Genomic DNA, 26,337 nt, shown 5'->3' with positions numbered 1-26,337 from the left:
AATTATTTTAAATATTTTTATTCTGAAGTAAAATAAAGTGATAAGACTTTACAATGATTGCAATAGTGTAAAATAAGTAACTTTTGATACAGATGAAAAACACCAGGCCTAATTCGTCTTCTTTTGTTTTAATAGATAAAATTGTAATTCGTCGGCAGTGTAACCTGTAATGTAAACAGTTTGTAGGATACATCGAAAGGAGGAGGTTTTTATTGTACTAATTTCATTATCTACACTAAAAACATTAGAAAATTATCACAATATTCTTAGCGATAAATTATAACAAGCTTGCCAAACGGAGATTAAAAACTTGATTTATATGAGATTAAAAACTTGATTTATATGAGATTAAAAACTTGATTTATATGAGATCGAAATAAAAACATAAATATGGTGATAGACAATACAACACATGATTAAATAAATAAGCAAACATTTATTTGATCGCAGTAGTTATCTTATTTACATCAGAGTTCTGTATGTTTGTATCTGAGGCGGTCGTGTGTCTTGGTCGTGTGTAAATGGTGTCATATACGACGGTGTACACATGTGACAAGAATACAACTACCTACAAGAAAAGTAAATTCATTTTTATTGCAGGATCTGACGTGCAGTCTGAACCTAAATTCTAAACATTAATGTTCAATTCTTTAGGAGATTTATGAACAAAAATGTTTTAATTTAAACTCATGTGAAATATCGTGGGGACTCCTTTTATTTGTGTACATGGACGATTCAGCAAGTTTTTTAATTGAATTCTCTGACACTGCCTCGTGTGAACCTGACCCTGGTTGCAATCAGTCAATGATATTCTAGTGACGTGGGAAGATGTATTTTAGTAGCGATTATCTGTAGTTAGTAAGAGCATATTATACTGTGTACACACGTAATGATCCACCCAAATATCACTTATGAAGTTGCGTATAGCGATTTTGACATGAAGGCGAACCAGGTGGATTTTTATATCGGAACACAAAGACTATTACACAATCTACATGATCAGGTATGTAATAATGCATTAAACTATCTGAAACCAATTTCAAAAATGAAGTATATCACCAATACAAAAAATGAATAATGCATCTAAATGAGGAATGTTGTCGGAATTTTGGTCGAATTTAAGCTAATGTTTTAAACAACATCAGCAACCGGTCCCATAATTGGCGCCTCCTGCTTTCACAACTTCCGCTTTTATCTTGTCAACTTTCAGATCTGATTTTTCGTTGGCTAGCACTTCTACAGCAAAACTCTGTAAAATAGAGAAAACATATTATTATACATCACAAGATTCTTATTTTCATAACGTCATGGATGTTGTAGCAGGGACTAAATCGTCTTCCGAAACATCTAAATTTTCAACGCAAATCGAACATTATCGGTTACCAGTATTTAATAATCACAATTTATCGAACGAGAAATCTGGTTAAGCGAGTTTTGATTCAATATATACTTTTCTTAACCATATTGTTTTATAATCATATACTTACAATTAAAAATATTTCTTATGATTAAAGATTTTTGATCCGTACCTTGAATACATCTTTCACTTGAGCCTTGTCTGTGCTGACCTTTGCCTTCTTGAGAGGCCCCACTCCTTGTCCTATAAAAGTTACTAACGCAAACTTCTTCCGTTTGCTCAGTTCATCTCCTGTCTCAATCCTTAGGAAACCAAACCCCCTATCGTCATCTGAAATGGAAACCAGTTTTCTCTAACATATTTACATCATGTAACCTAATAATTAATGAATTACATTTAAGTTCCCTTTTATCCCTACTGAAACCGTTACAATCTATACTCCGATAAAAATGACACTCACTTCTGTGCCTTCGAACTCCTCGGTCATCGGGGACGTAAACTATAGGAGGAGACCAAAATCAAGTCAATATTACTAATAGTTTAGTTCATAATGTAAGGTAGCGTGCCTGATTATTATATTAGTGTATCATGGAACAGACGGATGGACACTTTATTTTACATATTCATTAACATTATCTAAACAGATATTTCATGTTTCTGATAATTCGTGTTGATTTAGTGGCTACTTGAAGAGATTCTTGATTAATGTACAGGGAATTTCCAAAACGATTCGCAAAACGTACGACCATTCAGGAACTTATACGATTCATAGCCAAACCAACAATATTGAAATAGAATCTAAGTTAGCCCCTTTAACACATTCTGCCTAATTATAAGGGGTTTTCCGTACTACTTTCCGGTCTTCCGGTTTGGCAAGTGCACGACGAATGTTTGCGCGGAGATAAGGTACGTATTCAAGGACATCAGTGACGGGTAATATGAAATGTGAAAATCAAGAAGATGACTTACCATATTTGCCGGAGATACATCCAAAGCATACAATAATATTTTATGTGTTGTGATGTCGATAATGATTTAATAAACGATGGAATAATTGATAAAAAGGAATGATTTTGGTTTTCATATTATGCTATGAATGTTATGATACAGCATGATCTTTTTATTCCTATTTTACCAATCTACTCATTGTGTCCTTATAATGTGTTCCTATCACCACAAAAAGGTCCTTATAAACCATCACCATAGAATATTCGTAAATTTTAATAAGTGTCCGTAACATTACTGACTATAATCGTACATTTTAATGTAGAATTAATGTAGAATTTACTAAGATCACTGTATGATGTCCCTATGATCGCTAATTACAAATGGTACACGTTAATTTATTTTGCTCATAAAATACGTAGGACGGTACTTAAACTTTTGTAAACATGGAACTATATATAAGGAAGAATAACTTGTTGTTTTATGATATATTACACAAATATGGCCCTCTGTGGAGGGATACATCTAGAATTGTCTCCTTCGAGGGCGAATGCATAGCAAAGTTTTATTTATTCAAAAGGCACATACTTACGATGACAATAAATAATAGAAGTTTTAATATCTTTCATATTTTAACTGCATGCATACACTAATATAACAGTACAGAATATGGGGACTGGATAATCCCCTTACAAAAGATGTGTCATCAACCTACATGAAGAATTCATATTTGTATAATAAAATGCATACATATGATTAGAGCATGAACACGGCATTAAACTTAGCATCCAATCAATGCACCTCCCTTAAATTATAAAATACACTTTTATTACACCAGAAAACGTTTGATAGAATCATAAAAAGCCTATGCACACAAATATTATTTATGTTTATTTATCTCATAAACGCCTTAGCTCTAAACAAGGTGTGAAGATCATTCAGTGTAGAACAATACATCTTCCTGCACACTATCTTCATTTATTCCTTTATTGTGCATTTCGTATAATAGGTGACTATATAATTAGGCGATGTCACTTGTAGCATTATCCTATCAGACCTGTGTATCTCTACCTAATCAATATGCAGATGCATTGTCTACGTATTCTTCCTCAAATCTTTGCTGTCAAATTTTTCCGCTCCAAGGAATGAAACTAAACCACAACAAGTACACACCTCGATTGGGAAAGAGTTCCAACATCGTTTTATATTAATTATTTCTGCTTGGGAAATAAAGCGGTTTATTTTTCTTGTAGACTTCCTTTTAACAACAATATAATGCTTCTAATTTCCCGTCGAGTTACTTTTTAGAGAAGATAAGACCTTAAAGCCACATATCGTAAGCTGCTCATTGAAATTGAGTTAAGTTGTGAATGAATAGAATACACCTTTAATGCAGTTACCTTTAGTGTAATTCAGGGTATAAGGTTATACTGTACACGTACCACTTGTGGAAAGGTAATATTGCATCCAAGTGTCAAAGGTTAAAGATTATAGTGTACGTATCGATTTGGGGGTCGTCCCTAAAGGCAATTAATGTCGAACGAGAAAGACATGATTAAACTATATATACTTCCTACATCACAACAAGCGAGTAAGCAGCTATTGTGGTGACGTCATTAAACCTGTAAGGTATTACTAAGCCCAATAAAATTTTAAAAGCTAGCCTCTTAGCGAACCCTCATTGGTGACCTCGGGGGTTCATGTGTCTTCCTGTCTATTTCAGTTTATTTCCTAATAAGGCTATCATTACGTATACACGTGTGTATAGTAAACTTCAACGACACAGGATGCTGTCTCGTGACTCGCGGGGAAGGTTATCACATATAAATTACACAGGAAGGTTATGACAATAGGACTATATGTTACAGAGCTGTAATGTCCATTAAGGCGACCTACAAATAAGAGTTCCTTCTTTCTGTCCTCAGGTTATAAATGATACAACATCAGTAGGAATGATCATTAATAATTGTGTTGAAACAAAATACCTATTGTAATTTAATAATTGTTTCTGGAATACAACTTCAACTAATAACAAACATAAATACTAGAACATTAAGTTTTCTACTCCAAATTATATGATAAGTTCCACACCAAATATAAAATGATCAAACGCGTTTGGTAGTGGTCACTCCGATACCATGTAATTTAGGAAGTATTTCAGAATATATGCATGTACTCTCTACTAGGCTCACACAATGGGTGTAAAGTCAGATAACGAACGGCACTTTGATAATCCTATCGACTATTTAATATTAGATATACTACTCTATCTGCTGAATGACTATATGACAAACAATGACATGTAATGACGATCAATGCTATATTATTCAAACAACGTAGTGCTTTTATTAAAATGTAATGTATTTTTCTAAGAAGATAAACAAATTCTAACATAAGAAGAGTATTTACCTGAGAATTTGTCTACAAATTCAGTATAATCTTCTCCGGTTGAATCTAGAACTATTTTATTGCCGTCATACTTTAGGACAGCCCTGTAAAATATCAAGGGAAACATACAACTTACACAGAATTCCATCACAATACATTGTATATCACAAATAGTGTTAAAAATAATAGGTGCACATTCATTTGTATATGAATAATGCATTTAAAACAATGCCATAAACAAAGGTAAAAATGTTATCAATCCAAGTTTAAATTAAACCAAAGTGGTTTATATAACCTAGCGAAAGCAAAGGGAAATACGTACCCTCCATAAATGAAGTTCTTATTTCGAATAAACAATTAATATACATTTAAGCATTGATGTAACTATTTTTTAACTTCATAGGGGTATTAAAGAAATTTTGTTTGCAAACTGTGTGAATCCGCGTAGCGAATTCTCACAAAAGTTTGCAAACAAAATTTATTTCATAACCCGATGAAGTTAAAAAATAGTTACATCAATGCTTATAATTCATTTTTCAGACTACTTGATAACATAAAATACGTTTAAACGTATGATTCCATTGATTTTCCAATGGATTATTTTTTAATACGCAACGTCGACGTCTCTATTGTGACGTCATGATTACGTCGGAATTTCGCATCATTAGTATATGAAGAAAAAGAATCTGCCAATTAGAGAGTTGGATGTAGTATAAAATCAAACAAAAATCAAGTATATGTAATTAGTAAGCCAGGTCATTCTTAATATTTGCAATAAAATAAGTTAAGCTATATTCAAAAGAAACAGTTTTAAAGTCTTCTTTTAAAATGAAAAGAAAATAACATTTTAAACGGGAAGAGTAAAATCTTAAAAGGAAACTTGATGTGAAGTTTTGTAACCGGAAACTCAGCTAGCAGACGCCCCAGTATCTAGTGTAAAGATGATTATATTAATAAGATAGAAATATAAATGTAACTCACCAATTTGTTTCACTACTGTCACTTCGTACATCCTCGTACGCCTCATATGCGGCATTTTTATCCATTTGTTTGGTTTTTAGGGTATTCCACTTTAGTATTGATACTAAACAGCCGTCCACTCGACTCTGATGGGCGTTTCTCAATGGCAGTTACAACAAAGTGCACATACACATTGACATTAAAATTTGACTAAAGGGACCATCTCAAAACGGAAATGATTTCATTGCGTTGTATACCAATGTACTGGTGTTGGGTGATTGGTCAAATAAATTTACTTGGATATGCTTACACCGTGAGTATTTATTACATACAGTGTCCATGGAAAAATACTCTACTCGGGATGTTTTTACTGCATTACCGTATTTGTGATTATATTATTTAGTGCATGATGTTCGAATAATGGCTCGATTTAATGTAAATATCACAATTTCGAATCACCTGCAATATTCATATAAAAGTTAACAAATGTTTTTTATTGAGAATAAAGTGTTTATAGACTATATTGTAGCCTAGATCTATCTTTATACAGGTATTACAAGTACATCCACTGGTGACAACATACGTTCAATAAGATTAGTAAGGAGTGGATACAACTCCATAGAAAAAAAGAACGATTGCATCCGCATGTTTTTTTCAATCTGTCTCAATAGTACGGTCGATGAAAAGGACAAAACAACAAATCAGAGCTACATACGTCTCTTGGAAGAACAAGGACTTTAAATGTAAAAGATTCATTATGATTTAGTATGATAATGTAATATATTCGTGTTCAAAATTCAAAGACAATTAAACAAAGTCACTTATAAATAATTATTATATATTTATTTCAGGGGATCCATAAAAACGTACAATGCGGATAGAATAAGGTTTTATGGAAGATTAAACGTCCTCTTCTGCAGGGACGACTCATTTTATACCAATATTCCAAATGAGCTTCATATGATTGGTGATAACATGACTTGTACAAAATTAATAATTTTCAACAGCGTCCATCTCTTAACTTTAAATTTATTTATATTTCAATAACTGATATCTATCATAAAAGCCATGCTATTAGTAGACTACATAATCAACTGGTTTCCATAGGCTGGCGATGCAGGTATGTTCTTACCCAAAGATAGAAAATAAAATATGAGGACTAGAAGAAAATGAGGAAATATGACCAACCAAGAGGAAAAGGACACGATTTTTTTCTTTGGTCGATAATTTCTATTGGCCTCAGGCAAATCTGTCGCTTGAACATAACATCAAAATATCATGAAACAATTAAAGGTTTTGACAAAGATGCTCAAAAATTACAATGTGTGTGTAGATATGAGTTATTGGGGATTAGTTCAAAACGTGACTTTTTCTCGCGTTTTCATAGCCTCAGTCCCCGGACACTATTTCGCCATATATGGTACCGGTACTATGGTTTCCCACGGGACTATTGTTTGGCACGTTTCTTGTTACGTACAGTACGTCATATTGACGAAAATGACGTCACTGTCGCTATTTGCCCTGTTCACTGGCAAACAAGCTGTGTGCGAAAGGCATTTTGCAAAACACAAATGTCACGGTTTGGAGACTTGAATGCCGACGAATTTACAAAAGAACAAAAATAGCAAAAGAACTGTGCAAACAATAAAATATACAGTGAGTATTTTTAAAGATTTCTGTCTGGAAAATTTCTGCCATACCGTTAGACCGTTAAACTCTAGATCTACCGTGTCCACCTCTCTAGACCTACGTATAGACTAATTGTCATCGAAAAACATTCGTTTGAATGATCAGGGTTTTTCCCCTTTTACATCTGTATGTCGATGTTTTATAAATAATTTCAATTATAGCGTTGCATTTTATGTTCTAGTATCTAGAATTTCATAACGAATTAGAAATTAAAAAAAAAATGAATTGATGACTAGTGAAATCCATTGTCAACGATGGGCAAATTATAAACATGTACAACAATATTTAGTATATATATTGCGAAGATTGATAACATACACTTCCTTAAATTAATTCTAAAATTGCATTCATTACGGTACTTTACATATAAGATATTAATCATCGTGCAATATATGCTTTTGTAACTTGTATTTCATCTGATATGAAGCCCTCTCACTATAGATGTAACATTACAGAATATATATACATATATTACAAACTTAAAGCGAATAGTCGGGCAAGTGACTGTAAAATCGGTAAAAATGGTATTAATATATCCGGTATAATTTCTTATGAATTAGAAAAATAAAACTTTCCGTCAAAATCGCTGTACATGCGAAGAAAATAATAATATCTATGGGAATCCTAAAAGTCCTCCCGGCCGGCTATGAGTGCAGTTCAACCTTAACGCATGCGCAACACCCACCACTCTCCGTAGTAAACAAAACATGGCTACCGTAGTTTTGAACCAAAATGTTTCCGCCAAAACAACCAACTGACTCACCTAAAATGCGAAAGGAAAGGCGATGGAGCAGCGACAATCCCAACAACTGACTCGGTAAACATTACAACGCATGGACAGTGTTAATACAACTTGTTATAGTGAAGAGAACAGTTCAAACACAGGGCCTCGTTACTATTGATGATATATGGAACTGATTCTAGTACCCTGTACCCTGTACCCTGTACCCTGTACCCTGTACCCTCTACCCTGTACCCTGTACCCTCTACCCTCTACCCTGTACCCTGTACCCTGTACCCTGTACCCTCTACCCTCTACCCTGTACCCTGTACCCTGTACCCTCTACCCTGTACCCTCTACCCTGTACCCCCTACCCACTACATGAGTTGCTATTACGGACTATCGGCTTGCGCATGCGCGGGTTATGACGCCTTAGATGTTCGAGTGAATTACAATAGATTATGAAGGAATCTTATTACTTGATATAAAAGCAATTTTTCAATTACTTTCATACCAATGGCAGTCGGTAAATTTATTCCGAGTCATACTTGCATACCTTGTACCCTGTACCCTGTACCCTGTACCCTCTACCCTGTACCCTCTACCCTGTACCCCCTACCCACTACATGAGTTGCTATTACGGACTATCGGCTTGCGCATGCGCGGGTTATGACGCCTTAGATGTTCGAGTGAATTACAATAGATTATGAAGAAATCTTATTACTTGATATAAAAGCAATTTTTCAATTACTTTCATACCAATGGCAGTCGGTAAATTTATTCCGAGTCATACTTGCATACCTTGTACCCTGTACCCTGTACCCTGTACCCTGTACCTTCTACCCTGTACCCTGTACCCTCTACCCTGTACCCTCTACCCTGTACCCTCTACCCTGTACCCTCTACCCTGTACCCCCTACCCACTACATGAGTTGCTATTACGGACTATCGGCTTGCGCATGCGCGGGTTATGACGCCTTAGATGTTCGAGTGAATTACAATAGATTATGAAGAAATCTTATTACTTGATATAAAAGCAATTTTTCAATTACTTTCATACCAATGGCAGTCGGTAAATTTATTCCGAGTCATACTTGCATACCTTGTACCCTGTACCCTGTACCCTGTACCCTGTACCCTCTACCCTGTACCCTCTACCCTCTACCCTGTACCCCCTACCCACTACATGAGTTGCTATTACGGACTATCGGCTTGCGCATGCGCGGGTTATGACGCCTTAGATGTTCGAGTGAATTACAATAGATTATGAAGAAATCTTATTACTTGATATAAAAGCAATTTTTCAATTACTTTCATACCAATGGCAGTCGGTAAATTTATTCCGAGTCATACTTGCATACCTTGTACCCTGTACCCTGTACCCTGTACCTTCTACCCTGTACCCTGTACCCTGTACCCTGTACCCTGTACCCTGTACCCTGTACCCTGTACCCTGTACCCCCTACCCACTACATGAGTTGCTATTACGGACTATCGGCTTGCGCATGCGCGGGTTATGACGCCTTAGATGTTCGAGTGAATTACAATAGATTATGAAGGAATCTTATTACTTGATATAAAAGCAATTTTTCAATTACTTTCATACCAATGGCAGTCGGTAAATTTATTCCGAGTCATACTTGCATACCTTGTACCCTGTACCCTGTACCCTGTACCCTCTACCCTGTACCCTGTACCCTCTACCCTGTACCCCCTACCCACTACATGAGTTGCTATTACGGACTATCGGCTTGCGCATGCGCGGGTTATGACGCCTTAGATGTTCGAGTGAATTACAATAGATTATGAAGGAATCTTATTACTTGATATAAAAGCAATTTTTCAATTACTTTCATACCAATGGCAGTCGGTAAATTTATTCCGAGTCATACTTGCATACCTTGTACCCTGTACCCTGTACCCTGTACCCTGTACCCTGTACCCTGTACCCTGTACCCTCTACCCTGTACCCCCTACCCACTACATGAGTTGCTATTACGGACTATCGGCTTGCGCATGCGCGGGTTATGACGCCTTAGATGTTCGAGTGAATTACAATAGATTATGAAGAAATCTTATTACTTGATATAAAAGCAATTTTTCAATTACTTTCATACCAATGGCAGTCGGTAAATTTATTCCGAGTCATACTTGCATACCTTGTACCCTGTACCCTGTACCCTGTACCCTGTACCCTGTACCCTGTACCCTGTACCCTGTACCCTGTACCCTGTACCCTGTACCCTGTACCCTCTACCCTGTACCCTCTACCCTGTACCCTCTACCCTGTACCCCCTACCCACTACATGAGTTGCTATTACGGACTATCGGCTTGCGCATGCGCGGGTTATGACGCCTTAGATGTTCGAGTGAATTACAATAGATTATGAAGGAATCTTATTACTTGATATAAAAGCAATTTTTCAATTACTTTCATACCAATGGCAGTCGGTAAATTTATTCCGAGTCATACTTGCATACCTTGTACCCTGTACCCTCTACCCTCTACCCTCTACCCTGTACCCTCTACCCTGTACCCTCTACCCTGTACCCCCTACCCACTACATGAGTTGCTATTACGGACTATCGGCTTGCGCCTGCGCAGGTTAAGACGCCTAAGATGTTCGAGTGAATTACAATAGATTATGATGGAATCTTATTACTTGATATAAAAGCAATTTTTCAATTACTTTCATACCAATGGCAGTCGGTAAATTTATTCCGAGTCATACTTGCATACCTTGTACCCTGTACCCTCTACCCTGTACCCCCTACCCAATCTCATCCCATCCCCAATACTCTATGCCTAAGTTTATAATATGCAAATTATATATATATATTGCTCAATATAATCTATTATAATATATATATAACATTTTTTTCTGGTAAATTATGGCACCAGATGAACAGTATTCTTACAAAATTGACATTTTACAAAATTAGATCACTGTGACCTATATTTTGACACTTAAGTTTTATTTTCAAAAAAAGTTTTATTTTTAACATATAAATGCATGTAAAATCATTCAAAAATATCATTTGGTTCCAACAAAACTGGACAAAACCGAAAATTATCCATCCTGTTTAACCCCCCATAACTCACAACGGACTCCGACCTGACCTTAATCATATTTCATATCATGATGTCCTAAACCCCGGGTATCTGTAAACAAAAAATAATGCTTATCGGTCATGCCAACCAGAGGGCCCAAATTGACACTCCTCCTTTAAATCAATTCTTATTGATTGTATTGATTGAAGGAGGAACAAAATCTGCAAAGGCACAAGATCTTTCACGCAAAGGCGATTCAAAGACAGGGCCCCAGAAATATTGGTTATTGACGTGTCATTCCTATCCCGTGTGCGAAATTTGACCATCAACGACATCGATCAAAGACTGACTGTGCAAGAGAAGAGGTAAGGACCATTAATCGTATCAATTGAATACACATTTAATGAAGTTATGATGAAAAATAGTATATATTGTACTAAATGGTTTGACAATACTGAAAATCTGGAGGAGAATATTCAATTATATTATATTTCTATCTGAACAGTAGAAAACAATATTCCATTCCGCTACAATGTACTATTTATTCAAATTTACCTAAAATTTAAACGTTCCAAATCGCTATATTGTCACAAACTAATCAATTTGACTTTGTCCGATATTCGCCTGACTATAAATTTATGTCACTTAGGCGATAATCCGCCACCAAAGCATAGCCTTCATTCATTGTAAGATGTAAAACGAAACGCATCAACAAAAAGGGTATGGTTTAAAATTAATTTTCTGTATTAATTATCTCAGATGACTCTATTTAGTGTAGGTTTTACTTGTTGGTATACATGTACATAAACTCGCATTAAAAAGTAGTTTTCATCTTTTTTGTTCCAGTTATGCACTTTTTGCTGTAACTATCTGTAGGAGGTCCCATTTCATTGCCAAGATCAAATTTGCGGGATCCTGGTACGAGTACGACGGATTAAGTGAGTCCATTAAAGCAGGGACCAGCTTTCAAGGCACAATGAACTTTGCTGTTTTTGTCTCCTGTTAGATTTGTTAGACTTCTCTGCTGAAGGAAATTTTGTTCAAACCTTGTCGAAAGGTTGGTTGTGACATTTGAGTGTTGTTCAAGTGGTTTTAATTGTTAATATTTAAGCATTAATGTTTATTTAGATATTACATGTATTGGGTTTGAAAAACAATTTGTTTGCAAACTGTGTGAATCAGTGATTTTTTAAGGGATTCATTTTTCCGAATCAATACGCAATGTCTTTGTGACGTCACGATAACGTCGGGGTTTCGCGCCATTCTCGGATTCAAAAACGTATTGACCAATCAGAAAGCCAGTTTAGCTATGAAAACGAAGAGAAATTAAATATAAATGTTTCGAAAAGCAACAAATATTGTGATTGGAAAAAAAGCCCAACAAATATACCTACCCTCAATTTGTATGCATGTTTTTATAATTACTTTTTAATTGTTTTTATACTACTAAATTCTACTATTTGATTGGTAGGTTCTTTTTCTTCGTACTATTTTGAAGAAAATTCGAGAATGGCGTGAAAACTCGACGTTATCATGACGTCACAATAGAGACGTCGACGTTTCGTATTGATTTAGAAAAAACCCATTGGAAAATCAATGGAATCGTAAGTATAAAATATGTCATCAGGTAGTCCACCTTCAGTCCGTGGTCTCCCGTCCACCTTTCAGTCCGTGGTCTTCCGTCCACCCTTGAGTCAGTGGTCTCCCGTCCACACATGATTCCGTGGTCTCCCGTCCACACATGATTCCGTGGTCTCCCGTCCATCCTTCAGTCCGTGGTCTCCCGTCCACCTTTCAGTCCGTGGTCTTCCGTCCACCCTTTAGTCAGTGGTCTCCCGTCCACACATGATTCCGTGGTCTCCCGTCCACACATGATTCCGTGGTCTCCCGTCCATCCTTCAGTCCGTGGTCTCCCGTCCACCATTAAGTCCGTGTTCTCCCGTCCATCCTTCAGTCCGTGGTCTCCCGTCTACACATGAGTCCGTGGTCTTCCGTCCACCATTATGTCCGTGATCTCCCGTCCACCCTTCAGTCCATGGTCTCCCGTCCACCCTTGAGTTCGTGGTCTCCCGTCCATCCTTCAGTCCGTGGTCTCCGTCCATCCTTCAGTCCTCGGTCTCCCGTCCACCATTAAGTCCGTGGTCTCCCGTCCACCCTTGAGTCTGTGGTCTCCCGTCCACCATTGAGTCCGTGGTCTCCCGTCCATCCTTCAGTCTGTGGTCTCCCGTCCATCCTTCAGTCCGTGGTCTCCCGTCCATCCTTCAGTCCGTGGTCTCCCGTCCATCCTTCAGTCCGTGGTCTCCCGTCCACCCTTCAGTCTGTGATCTCCCGTCCATCCTTCAGTCCTCGGTCTCCCGTCCACCATTAAGTCCGTGGTCTTCCGTCCACCATTATGTCTGTGGTCTCCCGTCCACCATTATGTCCGTGGTCTCCCGTCTATCCTTCAGTCCAGGGTCTCCCGTCCACCCTTGAGTCCGTGGTCTCCTGTCCACCCTTCAGTCCGTGGTATCCCGTCTATCCTTCAGTCCAGGGTCTCCTGTCCATCCTTCAGTCCAGGGTCTCCCGTCCACCTTTGAGTCCGTGGTCTCCAGTCTACCCTTCAGTCCAGGGTCTCCCGTCCACCCTTCAGTCCGTGGTCTCCTGTCCACCCTTCAGTCCGTGGTATCCCGTCTATCCTTCAGTCCAGGGTCTCCTGTCCATCCTTCAGTCCAGGGTCTCCCGTCCACCTTTGAGTCCGTGGTCTCCAGTCTACCCTTCAGTCCAGGGTCTCCCGTCCACCCTTCAGTCCAGGGTCTCCTGTCCACCCTTCAGTCCGTGGTCTCCTGTCCACCCTTCAGTCCGTGGTCCCCTGTCCACCCTTCAGTCCGTGGTCCCCTGTCCACCCTTCAGTCCGTGGTCTTCCGTCCACCATTATGTCTGTGGTCTCCCGTCCACCATTATGTCCGTGGTCTCCCGTCTATCCTTCAGTCCAGGGTCTCCCGTCCACCCTTGAGTCCGTGGTCCCCCTTCCACCTTTCAGTCCGTGGTATCCCGTCTATCCTTCAGTCCAGGGTCTCCTGTCCACCCTTCAGTCCGTGGTCTCCCCTCCACCTTTCAATCCGTGGTCTCCAGTCTACCCTTCAGTCCAGGGTCTCCCGTCCACCCTTCAGTCCGTGGTCTCCCGTCCATCCTTCAGTCCGTGGTCTCCCGTCCACCCTTCAGTCTGTGATCTCCCGTCCATCCTTCAGTCCTCGGTCTCCCGTCCACCATTAAGTCCGTGGTCTTCCGTCCACCATTATGTCTGTGGTCTCCCGTCCACCATTATGTCCGTGGTCTCCCGTCTATCCTTCAGTCCAGGGTCTCCCGTCCACCCTTGAGTCCGTGGTCTCCTGTCCACCCTTCAGTCCGTGGTATCCCGTCTATCCTTCAGTCCAGGGTCTCCTGTCCATCCTTCAGTCCAGGGTCTCCCGTCCACCTTTGAGTCCGTGGTCTCCAGTCTACCCTTCAGTCCAGGGTCTCCCGTCCACCCTTCAGTCCGTGGTCTCCTGTCCACCCTTCAGTCCGTGGTATCCCGTCTATCCTTCAGTCCAGGGTCTCCTGTCCATCCTTCAGTCCAGGGTCTCCCGTCCACCTTTCAGTCCGTGGTCTCCAGTCTACCCTTCAGTCCAGGGTCTCCCGTCCACCCTTCAGTCCAGGGTCTCCTGTCCACCCTTCAGTCCGTGGTCTCCTGTCCACCCTTCAGTCCGTGGTCCCCTGTCCACCCTTCAGTCCGTGGTCCCCTGTCCACCCTTCAGTCCGTGGTCTTCCGTCCACCATTATGTCTGTGGTCTCCCGTCCACCATTATGTCCGTGGTCTCCCGTCTATCCTTCAGTCCAGGGTCTCCCGTCCACCCTTGAGTCCGTGGTCCCCCTTCCACCTTTCAGTCCGTGGTATCCCGTCTATCCTTCAGTCCAGGGTCTCCTGTCCACCCTTCAGTCCGTGGTCTCCCCTCCACCTTTCAATCCGTGGTCTCCAGTCTACCCTTCAGTCCAGGGTCTCCCGTCCACCCTTCAGTCCGTGGTCTCCTGTCCACCCTTCAGTCCGCTCTAATAGGCAATATTGCATATTGCAATTTTGGAAGAATCGGACAAGAAGGCCGGTAGTTGGCCATCTTGAATTTTGATAGTAGGAGTTTGTTACTGCTTTTTCTTAAAAACATTATAAAGCCATCTTTCTGAAATTTCAAATTTAGGGTTTATATTTGTCCCAAGACATTGAATTATATTTTGAATATTAAAAGTAAACAATAAGACTGATTAGCAGCCATCTTGAATTTTGCCACTTTGTCAGAAAGTACTGAAAAGGTCTAGCTTCCTCAAATTTAACTTTTAGTGTCTTTTTTGTCAGAAGTTTTGCATATTTATTTGGGAACAAAGTCGCGTTTTTAGGCAATGTAGGCAATGCGTCATCAATCGACGTGTGCAGTCCACCGTGGATAATTTTTCCATTAAAAATATGTTCAAATAAATGACCTTGACCTTCATTCGAAGCACAAGGGTCGAAAAGGTTTTTTAAAACGACTTCTTGTCAATATGTAAGAGCCATAGAGATATTTCATTTCCTATGTAGCATGATAGAGGACGGGCTACCAAATGTGTTCAAATCAATGACCTTTACCTTCAGTTGAGGTCACAGTTCAACTATAGTCTCTCTGTGTTTTGTGTCAAAAATAAGATTACCGTTAATACACATGGACCTCTTTTTCCAGGATATAATTTTTCGAACGAATACATTCCATTACTAACCAAACTTATCGTAGTGATATATCGTGCTCCGTTTACACCCGGAACCAGACGGCAACGTACATAGTATAGGCTAATTACATTGGTTACTGACGATGGTTCTGTTCTGAAGATACTGTGCGACAAGTATAATGTAAACATGGGTTGTGTGTGTCGGTTTTTGTTATAATTGTATAGTCTGATCAATACTTAGATTTTAATTTTTGAATGCTTAGTTGTGAGTTATCATATCTTTTTTTATACTTTTTTTTTCTCATTAAGCTAAACTTTGCCTGAAATCCTGACCTGGTCATGACCAAGTAGTGTTATTGTTTTCGATTTATACTAAAGCCAGGATGGCCACCATTTTGAAAACGTATTTTGAACCTCTTCTCAAGCTTGCCTGGAATGATCCTGATATAACATAGACCCAGTGTTGCTATATTTACAGTACAATCTGAAATTAAAATAACCGCCATGGTGCCATCTTAAAAGCACATCTAAAGGTGTTCTAATCACTAATGATTAAAATTGGTTTAATGTGAAAGAAGGCAGCTCAAGCAGTGCAGTTATTAAAATCCATGATTGATACCACATTCACTAAAATTACCACATTGAAAAAACATTATGTCATAGGACTGCACTTCTTGTTTGAAGTATTTCTGGTCTAGATAAAACAATCTTCAAAACCATGCTGTAAATGTTTATCATAGATTACTATGCAACATCTAGAGCATGCTTTAACGAATTTAAATCTTCCACAATTACATATGGACACTCCAGTGGTTCAAATATAACTATAATCTGTAATTGTTTCTCAGATCCCTGTAGTCATTCCTTGCTATAATATTATTATAAGAGGTATACTTATATAATGGGCCTCACACGTTTTAGTTGGATGTACATAAAACATGTATAAGAAAATGTTTATAGGACATATTCTACAACATACCTTTATATTTACTAAATACATATGATATTTTGATAACTTTGCAATAAGAATTGCATATGGAATAATAATAAAAGTGAGAGATTATGTCATGTGGTTATGCATACTTGTATCAAGATTTAATGTTTGTTTCACATACTTTATCAAAACATTTGGTTTTGTGGTTTGTTTAGATTATTTAATAATTGTATTTATTCCAAGAAATGTTGGCCTTAAAGAAGCTTTGTATAACTTGTTGTTTCATTATCAATGTACACATCTAATTTGGTTAATTTCAAAACATTTGATTTTGAAGTTAGTTAAATTACCAAACAATTCAAGTTATTCCAAGAAGTGTTGGCCTTTAAAAAGCTTTGAAAATATTTTTGTTTTATAACCAATTTACAAAGCTACTTTGGTTTATTTCGGAATATTTTCTAGACCTACACTCCTATTGCCTTTCATAGAATAAGGTTGTTATTTTTTAAAGGATATGTAAAATACATGAACACTTTTGAGCATAGTTTATTATAATTGCATCTCGAATTAGCACATACTTTATTTAAACTATCAGTATGCAATGGCAGTTTCACGCTATACACATATCGTCCTCCATGATTGACCCCCAGGGAAAACTTTAAAACATCTTGTCACATTCCTGTTAAGGTCCATGGGCCTCTTGTTGTTCAAAATACATATTGCAAGAGCTAAATCTTTCTTAACAAATGTAAATTGTAACATATACAGTCGCGAAAATATATTTACCTGCTGAACGACATACAATAAAAGTTGTGCAATGTATTTGATTTAACATTCTGTAGATCATTACATTATATCTTTAAGCTTGTAACTGTATGGATATAGAATATGGTGATTTTGAATCTGTGTAAAAATGCGTGCATGGTGTAATTTTGACAAAGTTAATGTAAATGCTAAATTGGGAAAGTGCATTGCGGACGTTTCGTCATCCGTTAATGATTACATGTTCTTGAGTTTGAAGATGTGAGAGCAATATTACATATTACATGTACCTATGTACCATTGTAATTAATGATATTAAGTCAAATAAAGCATGTTTTTATTATTTGCTGTCTTCGATGAATTTAACAAGCAAAGTGCTAAATACAGCAGTATTGGTATTGAAACATCAATGACGCTCGCATGCGTGTATAAACGTATATTGGGTGAAGTTGCCCCGCATACAGGCTACATTTTTCAAAAATGAAAAAAGGTGAACTTTGACCCGATAGCGAACTTTTTTATTTGATCTAATAACGATATATTAGAAAAAAAGTAAGTCTTTAATACTATTTACATTCATCATGAACATTTTTCCTGTATCTCAATCATTTTTTTTATTTATAGCTATTTCAAACTTTTGCGGTATGACGTTACGGCAGCCGTATTTAATTTTCGATCAACATCAAAATGCGGTCACCCCTTCCAACTCGTGCTATACAACATGACAATACATCTAATGACTGACTGCCATTGTCAGGAAAGTAATTGAGAAATATCTTGATTTTGCTTAATAAGATGTTCCTTGAAACGATTCCTTTATAATCTATTGTAATTCACTCGAACATCTAAGGTGTCATAACCCGCGCATGCGCAAGCCGATAGTCCGTAATAGCAACTCATGAAGTGGGTAGGGGGTACAGGGTACAGGGTACAGGGTACAGGGTACAAGGTATGCAAGTATGACTCGGAATAAAATTACCGACTGCCATTGGTATGAAAGTAATTGAAAAATTGCTTTTATATCAAGTAATAAGATTCCTTCATAATCTATTGTAATTCACTCGAACATCTAAGGCGTCATAACCCGCGCATGCGCAAGCCGATAGTCCGTAATAGCAACTCATGTAGTGGGTAGGGGGTACAGGGTAGAGGGTACAGGGTACAGGGTACAGGGTACAGGGTACAGGGTACAGGGTACAGGGTACAGGGTACAGGGTACAGGGTACAGGGTACAAGGTATGCAAGTATGACTCGGAATAAATTTACCGACTGCCATTGGTATGAAAGTAATTGAAAAATTGCTTTTATATCAAGTAATAAGATTCCTTCATAATCTATTGTAATTCACTCGAACATCTAAGGCGTCATAACCCGCGCATGCGCAAGCCGATAGTCCGTAATAGCAACTCATGTAGTGGGTAGGGGGTACAGGGTACAGGGTACAGGGTACAGGGTAGAGGGTACAGGGTACAGGGTACAGGGTACAGGGTACAGGGTACAGGGTACAAGGTATGCAAGTATGACTCGGAATAAATTTACCGACTGCCATTGGTATGAAAGTAATTGAAAAATTGCTTTTATATCAAGTAATAAGATTCCTTCATAATCTATTGTAATTCACTCGAACATCTAAGGCGTCATAACCCGCGCATGCGCAAGCCGATAGTCCGTAATAGCAACTCATGTAGTGGGTAGGGGGTACAGGGTACAGGGTACAGGGTACAGGGTACAGGGTAGAGGGTACAGGGTACAGGGTACAGGGTACAGGGTACAGGGTACAAGGTATGCAAGTATGACTCGGAATAAATTTACCGACTGCCATTGGTATGAAAGTAATTGAAAAATTGCTTTTATATCAAGTAATAAGATTCCTTCATAATCTATTGTAATTCACTCGAACATCTAAGGCGTCATAACCCGCGCATGCGCAAGCCGATAGTCCGTAATAGCAACTCATGTAGTGGGTAGGGGGTACAGGGTACAGGGTACGGGTACAGGGTACAGGGTAGAGGGTACAGGGTACAGGGTACAGGGTACAGGGTACAGGTACAAGGTATGCAAGTATGACTCGGAATAAATTTACCGACTGCCATTGGTATGAAAGTAATTGAAAAATTGCTTTTATATCAAGTAATAAGATTTCTTCATAATCTATTGTAATTCACTCGAACATCTAAGGCGTCATAACCCGCGCATGCGCAAGCCGATAGTCCGTAATAGCAACTCATGTAGTGGGTAGGGGGTACAGGGTACAGGGTACAGGGTACAGGGTACAGGGTACAGGGTACAGGGTACAGGGTACAAGGTATGCAAGTATGACTCGGAATAAATTTACCGACTGCCATTGGTATGAAAGTAATTGAAAAATTGCTTTTATATCAAGTAATAAGATTCCTTCATAATCTATTGTAATTCACTCGAACATCTAAGGCGTCATAACCCGCGCATGCGCAAGCCGATAGTCCGTAATAGCAACTCATGTAGTGGGTAGGGGGTACAGGGTACAGGGTACAGGGTACAGGGTACAGGGTACAGGGTACAGGGTACAGGGTAGAGGGTACAGGGTACAGGGTACAGGGTACAAGGTATGCAAGTATGACTCGGAATTAATTTACCGACTGCCATTGGTATGAAAGTAATTGAAAAATTGCTTTTATATCAAGTAATAAGATTTCTTCATAATCTATTGTAATTCACTCGAACATCTAAGGCGTCATAACCCGCGCATGCGCAAGCCGATAGTCCGTAATAGCAACTCATGTAGTGGGTAGGGGGTACAGGGTAGAGGGTACAGGGTACAGGGTACAGGGTACAGGGTACAGGGTACAAGGTATGCAAGTATGACTCGGAATAAATTTACCGACTGCCATTGGTATGAAAGTAATTGAAAAATTGCTTTTATATCAAGTAATAAGATTTCTTCATAATCTATTGTAATTCACTCGAACATCTAAGGCGTCATAACCCGCGCATGCGCAAGCCGATAGTCCGTAATAGCAACTCATGTAGTGGGTAGGGGGTACAGGGTAGAGGGTAGAGGGTAGAGGGTACAGGGTACAGGGTACAGGGTACAAGGTATGCAAGTATGACTCGGAATAAATTTACCGACTGCCATTGGTATGAAAGTAATTGAAAAATTGCTTTTATATCAAGTAATAAGATTCCTTCATAATCTATTGTAATTCACTCGAACATCTAAGGCGTCATAACCCGCGCATGCGCAAGCCGATAGTCCGTAATAGCAACTCATGTAGTGGGTAGGGGGTACAGGGTACAGGGTACAGGGTACAGGGTACAGGGTAGAGGGTACAGGGTACAGGGTACAGGGTACTAGAATCAGTTACATTGATGATATATATAAGATAGGTCACGTCTATTTACATACATTACACAAGGGAAGAAGCTCCGCCATTGGGCTGGCTAGGGGCGCCAATTTCAAACGAATATTAACAACACTTACTTTTGTTATTTCTTCGTCGAAACTGTTGCTATTGTTTCATTATATGTTCTAGTTTTTGTATCCACAGTAGTTTCGTGTTCGTTCTAAGATCTTAACCGCATTTTAGAGCAATTTTGGCGAGAGGTTACAAAAATCCCGCCCTGTCCAGCTTCCATTGGACCGGAAGTTGCGCAATATCATTGGTACTAAACGTACACGAGACCATAAGGTCCCTTTCATGTCATAAAGAATTCTGACAATTTGTATCAATTAATTCAACGCTTAAAACATCGAAAACTTACCAAGATACAATATCATACATTGCTTTTCAAGATATTGCGCCAAATATATATTCGCTGCGGAACTAGTCTTTCCATGTGCATCGGCATTCATATTACTTCAGAATGGTACAGTCTAGAAACGTCCGAACGATATTGCGCAACTTCCGGTCCAATGGAAGCTGGACAGGGCGGGATTTTTGTAACCTCTCGCCAAAATTGCTCTAAAATGCGGTTAAGATCTTAGAACGAACACGAAACTACTGTGGATACAAAAACTAGAACATATAATGAAACAATAGCAACAGTTTCGACGAAGAAATAACAAAAGTAAGTGTTGTTAATATTCGTTTGAAATTGGCGCCCCTAGCCAGCCCAATGGCGGAGCTTCTTCCCTTGTGTAATGTATGTAAATAGACGTGACCTATCTTATATATATCATCAATAGTAACAAGGCCCTGTGGTTCAAACGAGCACGCGGCTCCGGACCGCTACTGTACGTACCTAGGCCTACTACCCGGTACTCCCTGCTCAGCTGATAGTGAGTGAGTCTTCGTATTTTGATCATTATGTAAATAGTCCCTAGCAGTATTTTTTCATAAATGAGTGGTCACATATGGTCACATGTTTCATACCTGTTCCCCAATCGCGTAAAACGTAACCCTGGGGTAAATAGCGGTTCTTTAGTGGGGCCTCTTTAGGGGTAATGAATGCCCTGTATATTTATAAAATGTACCGTTGTAATGCATGTACAGTTAGAATGTAACCGCTAGTGCATTATCAAGCTAAGATTTGTTTCAATTAATCTATAATATTATGCTACCGGTCAATTCATACAGTTCTGATGTAAATATTTATAGATTTTTAATTTGTAAATTTTTGTTCTGTACATGTTCTGGTAGTGTTACATTGTAGGTTAATTGGTAAAATTGTATTGTATATGTTCTGATATACACATATACATATGTACATGTAGGTTTTAGCTTGTTCTTTAGATATATTTGGAGGACACATACAGTATTATTTCTGGTCATAATAATAAATAGTGTTTGTACATGTGTATATGACAAACTTTACAGAGTTGAAATGTACTGCAGCCATGTATCATTTATAATTATTCTGAATTTTTGTTGGAACTATAGATAATGAATTTTGTATCTTTTTTGAAACAATATTTGATTCTATCAAATGCATCAGTGACACATTCACAACTTATAAAATGTTTTCTCTAAAATAAAAAAAAAACCTGTAGAATGAACCTACATTTATTCATTTATATATATTTGAAATTAATCATTTCAATTTTAGTCACATTCAACAGATATAAAAAATTGTTGGTTCTTTTTTTCAGGCACCATGCATGCATAGTGACATGAGTACAGAAAGTTCATCCCTTGGACCTGTATACAAGTGTATGTATACATATACATACAATTAGCATCATATGAAGACTGAAGAATGTTGATTTGAGTGCTCTTGAAAATAAACTTTTCCAATATGGACCTAGAAGATCATGAACAGAACATTTAAACAGTATTAATTTATTAAATGTTCCTTTCAACTGTAATCATTAAATAAAATTATGATGCAATACTTTTTCATTGTGTAACTTTGTAGAAATATTTGTTTATATTAGTCCTCTAGATCCAGTGATTATAATTCTTGCATCCATATGCCTGCCCATTTGTTTGTCAGGGCTTGTGAGATAGCTTTTCAATTACTTTTAAGATATAAGGATTTTTTTTACATATAGCAATATAGATACAATTGTCTTAGGATTTCTAAATTCTACTTTACAAGAGAGTAGACTCAACATATAAATAAAACCATAAAACTAGCAAGTTATCTGAAATGTTAAAAATCTTTTTGTCTGAACCAAATTTCACATTTATTGTCTATGTGTAACTTGTACATAGACCATTTATGTATTAATACTGTAGTAACAGTGATTACAAACACATAGACTAAAATGTAGTATGTAGTACTATGTACAGCTGTCTTTGATTTGAGTTCTAAACAAAAAAGTGGTACCTATTGGGAAGTTGTGACTTGGGCGAAGGGTGAAATACAGAAGAAATAGCTACACATGGAAAAAAGAAAGATATACAGTACCATATGGATTCAAAGTTGCTCCAAAATCAATGAGACTAAATAACCAAAAAAAAGCTATGTAAACCCCAAATATGCAATGACCAGATCAATGATAAAGCACCCTTCCACTTCCAGTTATCTGTAGCTATTCTATATTTCAACCCCCCACTCAAGTTACAACTTCCCAACCTCATGATTCTTCTGTCTTTTAGCCCCCCCCCACCAACCCCCAACACACACATACCTGATTGATTGTCATGTTATTTCAGGTTCCTATTCAGGTATTATTCCTAAAAACCAAAAAGGGTATACACACTGTGTACTCTCAAAGGAGGGGAACCACTTCATTCAAAAATGGAATTTACAATTTCATCTTAATTTTGAAATTTTCAATTTAATTATTAATTACTGGACTATTAAAACAGTATAGAACCCCTCGGCTACAGACAAAGTACTGTGGTACACATTTCTCTTAATTAATTACTTTTCTTCAACTCAATCATCTTTTTTCTCCAGAGCACAAAAAAAGAACAGGAAACAACAGAAAAGGAAAGTAACATACATGTAGGCCTATATGTTTTCTGGAAATATATATGATGTGTTAATTCTCACAGCATAGGCCTACATGAATGTAAAGAATTAAATATTATCAATGTTTGAGAGAATTTCCTAGTTGTAATTCTATAGCAGCTACATGGAATGTACGTTTACATATATACATTGTACGATACATATACATCATAAAAGTTTCTTTCCTTCCAGCTGGACATTCATGTCATCTCTCTCCAGAACTCAAATATTGTTTACAAAAAAAAAAAAAACAACCAGAGACATAGATAATTTAATTAAATCTCTGCAAAAAACTACACGAATAATTGAACACATATATTGTACTTGTAAAATATCTATGTATGAGCTAATTTATTTTCACATCTTTGACAGCTACATGCATGGACGTTCTATGGAACGTTTTCGTGTGGTTTAAATGGGAAATTATGTTACGATTATTTGTATTTAACCTTCATGATTCGGTTGATGTAAAATACGACGAATGCGATGCTGCAATAATTGCCCCTTGCCGGGGCCCCATCTCTGCATCGGCCGAATATTTGTGTCTATTTCCATGTACAAGATGCTTTTATCGAAAAATGATTACAAAGCATTGTCATTAATGTAAGAATACTTCATTTGCATCAAGTGTATCATCTCAAAACAACAATTTGCATACCGCATTAGTGGTTTATCACACGAAACGAAACCGACACGACTGAGAAACACATGTCCATGTTGACATTTCCACGCAGCCTCGTTTTCAAAGAGTTTGGCGAATTTATATTTAGAACTGTGCTAAATTTACACGGGGCTTCCCCAAAATTTCAATGGTCAAAACTGGACACCGTAAGCAGAACTTGACCATCATTATGGTATACAATGACTTTTGGAAGGCCAAAGAACGCATTTAGACTGGTTTCCTTTGCCCGACTATTCACTTTAACACGTTTTAAGTTTAAATACATGTATTTCAATTTTCACTGAAGTTCGACTCAATGAAACTACTTAAAATATCCGGTTTCATTTGCTCATGAACTTGGGTATGAACTTGGGTATCTTAACATCGGTTTTCGCGCAAGAAAATATTTCATCTAGACCTACTTTTGCCTAAGATGGCGTACATGTAGCTTCCTACTAGGCCCAGGTAAAGATTTAAACAGCGGTGGTTTTTTAAAAAAAGTGCAAATATTACGGACAGATTTCTACAATTTTAAAAGCATTTTTATTAACACTCGTCTTACTGACTCTTGTGTATCGTTCGAGTCAGCAACATTGCCTAGGTCCTACCTACTAAGAAAAATAAAATGTGCCAAGTCCCTGTGTGACTGTGTGTGTCGAATCTACGTTAGAACGTCTCAGTTACAAAACAACTGATGAAGCCTAAACGGCGATAAGAAATACTATATAAAAGTCAATGAGTGTTGATTTACCTTTAATCAGTTGTTTAACTTGTATCAAGGCTAAAGGCTACATAAACCACTAGAACCTTTCCGTTCCCATCACGTTACGGTGACTCTCCATTTTGAATCGAAGCGGGCAACAACCGTATCACACAGTCTAGACATTATCCTTCCGCATTTTTGGCGGACCATTTTTGCAATCACTTCTAAATCTATTGTAAATGTTTTATGTTTCATCTGGATTACATTGATAATAAAGTTGCTTCTAAATAAATGTATGACAAATTGTAATATTTGCGCTATTTATTTTTAATTAATTGTATTCTAATGACGCACAATTTTCTTACGTCTCTCATTGTAGACTTGCACAAGCCCAGAAAATCACATTTTTTAAACAAAGATCAACAAAAATCTAATAGTAGATTGAATTGAAATATAAGGACTGAATCTTGCTTTGGTCGATTTCATGGGGTGATGAATTGAGTTGCTCTTGAAACAAATTCAACATGAACTGCTTCGCAGTTCATTCAATTTGTTTAAAGAGCAACTCAATTCATCACCCCATGAAATCGACCAAAGCAAGATTCAATCCTTAAATGTTTATGAAGGTCTAGATCGACGTATGGTCAGGTGTGTATTTATCTATGGAATGCCATGTAAATTATTTTAAATGTACGTATAGCATAAAATACAGTTGAGGTTTTCCAATACTGTAATATTCATTATCTGAATTGTATAAATTTATTTACATCAAATTTGTCATGAGACGAAAACTGTGAAGTTATATAGTGTCTTCCTCCCAACGATTTGCTTGTTTGTTTTCGTTTTGTTGTCGTACAGACTTTGACGTCAACGTCGAGTAATATGACGTGTTATATTGACGTTCAGAAGAATGAACTTAAAGAATGCTTTTAAGAACAAAACAGATATATCTGGTTCAACACTTTAATATCAATCTCTTTAGCAGTTTGTTGCCAAGTTCGTGCATGAGACACCATTCAATCGTTATCAAGTGGGCGGAGCTTAAATGTGTTTTTTCATAATAGTACGAAGAAA

General features: G+C 37.8%; 1 protein-coding gene and 1 long non-coding RNA gene across 2 annotated transcripts; one reads left to right on the top strand and one right to left on the bottom strand.

Annotated features, from left to right (window-relative positions):
- Positions 1-416: 416 nt before the first annotated feature.
- On the bottom strand, positions 417-5,837 carry LOC138316171 (coactosin-like protein). The gene is made up of 4 exons (XM_069257728.1): positions 5,672-5,837; positions 4,712-4,794; positions 1,530-1,687; positions 417-1,249 (listed from the first exon to the last, which is right to left on the bottom strand). Exons 1-4 carry the CDS (start codon positions 5,734-5,736, stop codon positions 1,142-1,144), a joined length of 414 nt encoding a protein of 137 aa, XP_069113829.1. The 5' UTR covers positions 5,737-5,837; the 3' UTR covers positions 417-1,141.
- Positions 5,838-20,886: 15,049 nt separating this feature from the next.
- LOC138316170 (uncharacterized) lies at positions 20,887-23,490 on the top strand. The gene is made up of 2 exons (XR_011207601.1): positions 20,887-21,568; positions 22,590-23,490. It is a non-coding gene; the product is annotated as an uncharacterized lncRNA (long non-coding RNA).
- The last annotated feature ends 2,847 nt before the right edge of the window (positions 23,491-26,337 follow it).

Source organism: Argopecten irradians, chromosome 2, assembly GCF_041381155.1.
Source record: "Argopecten irradians isolate NY chromosome 2, Ai_NY, whole genome shotgun sequence".
NCBI lineage: Eukaryota > Metazoa > Mollusca > Bivalvia > Pectinida > Pectinidae > Argopecten > Argopecten irradians.
The sequence above is the reverse complement of the archived record's forward strand: the minus strand, read 5'-3'. Positions and strand labels throughout refer to the sequence as shown.

What these genes read in the sequence shown, in the direction of transcription:
- LOC138316171 (XM_069257728.1), bottom strand. Translation starts at nt 5,736, where the DNA reads ATGGATAAAAATGCCGCATATGAGGCGTACGAGGATGTACGAAGTGAC. An exon ending in ATTTGTAGACAAATTCTCAG is followed by an intron (nt 1,688 to 4,711) that starts GTAAATACTCTT and finishes TTTCCATTTCAG; the next exon opens with ATGACGATAGGGGGTTTGGT. An exon ending in AAGTGAAAGATGTATTCAAG is followed by an intron (nt 1,250 to 1,529) that starts GTACGGATCAAA and finishes TCTATTTTACAG; the next exon opens with AGTTTTGCTGTAGAAGTGCT.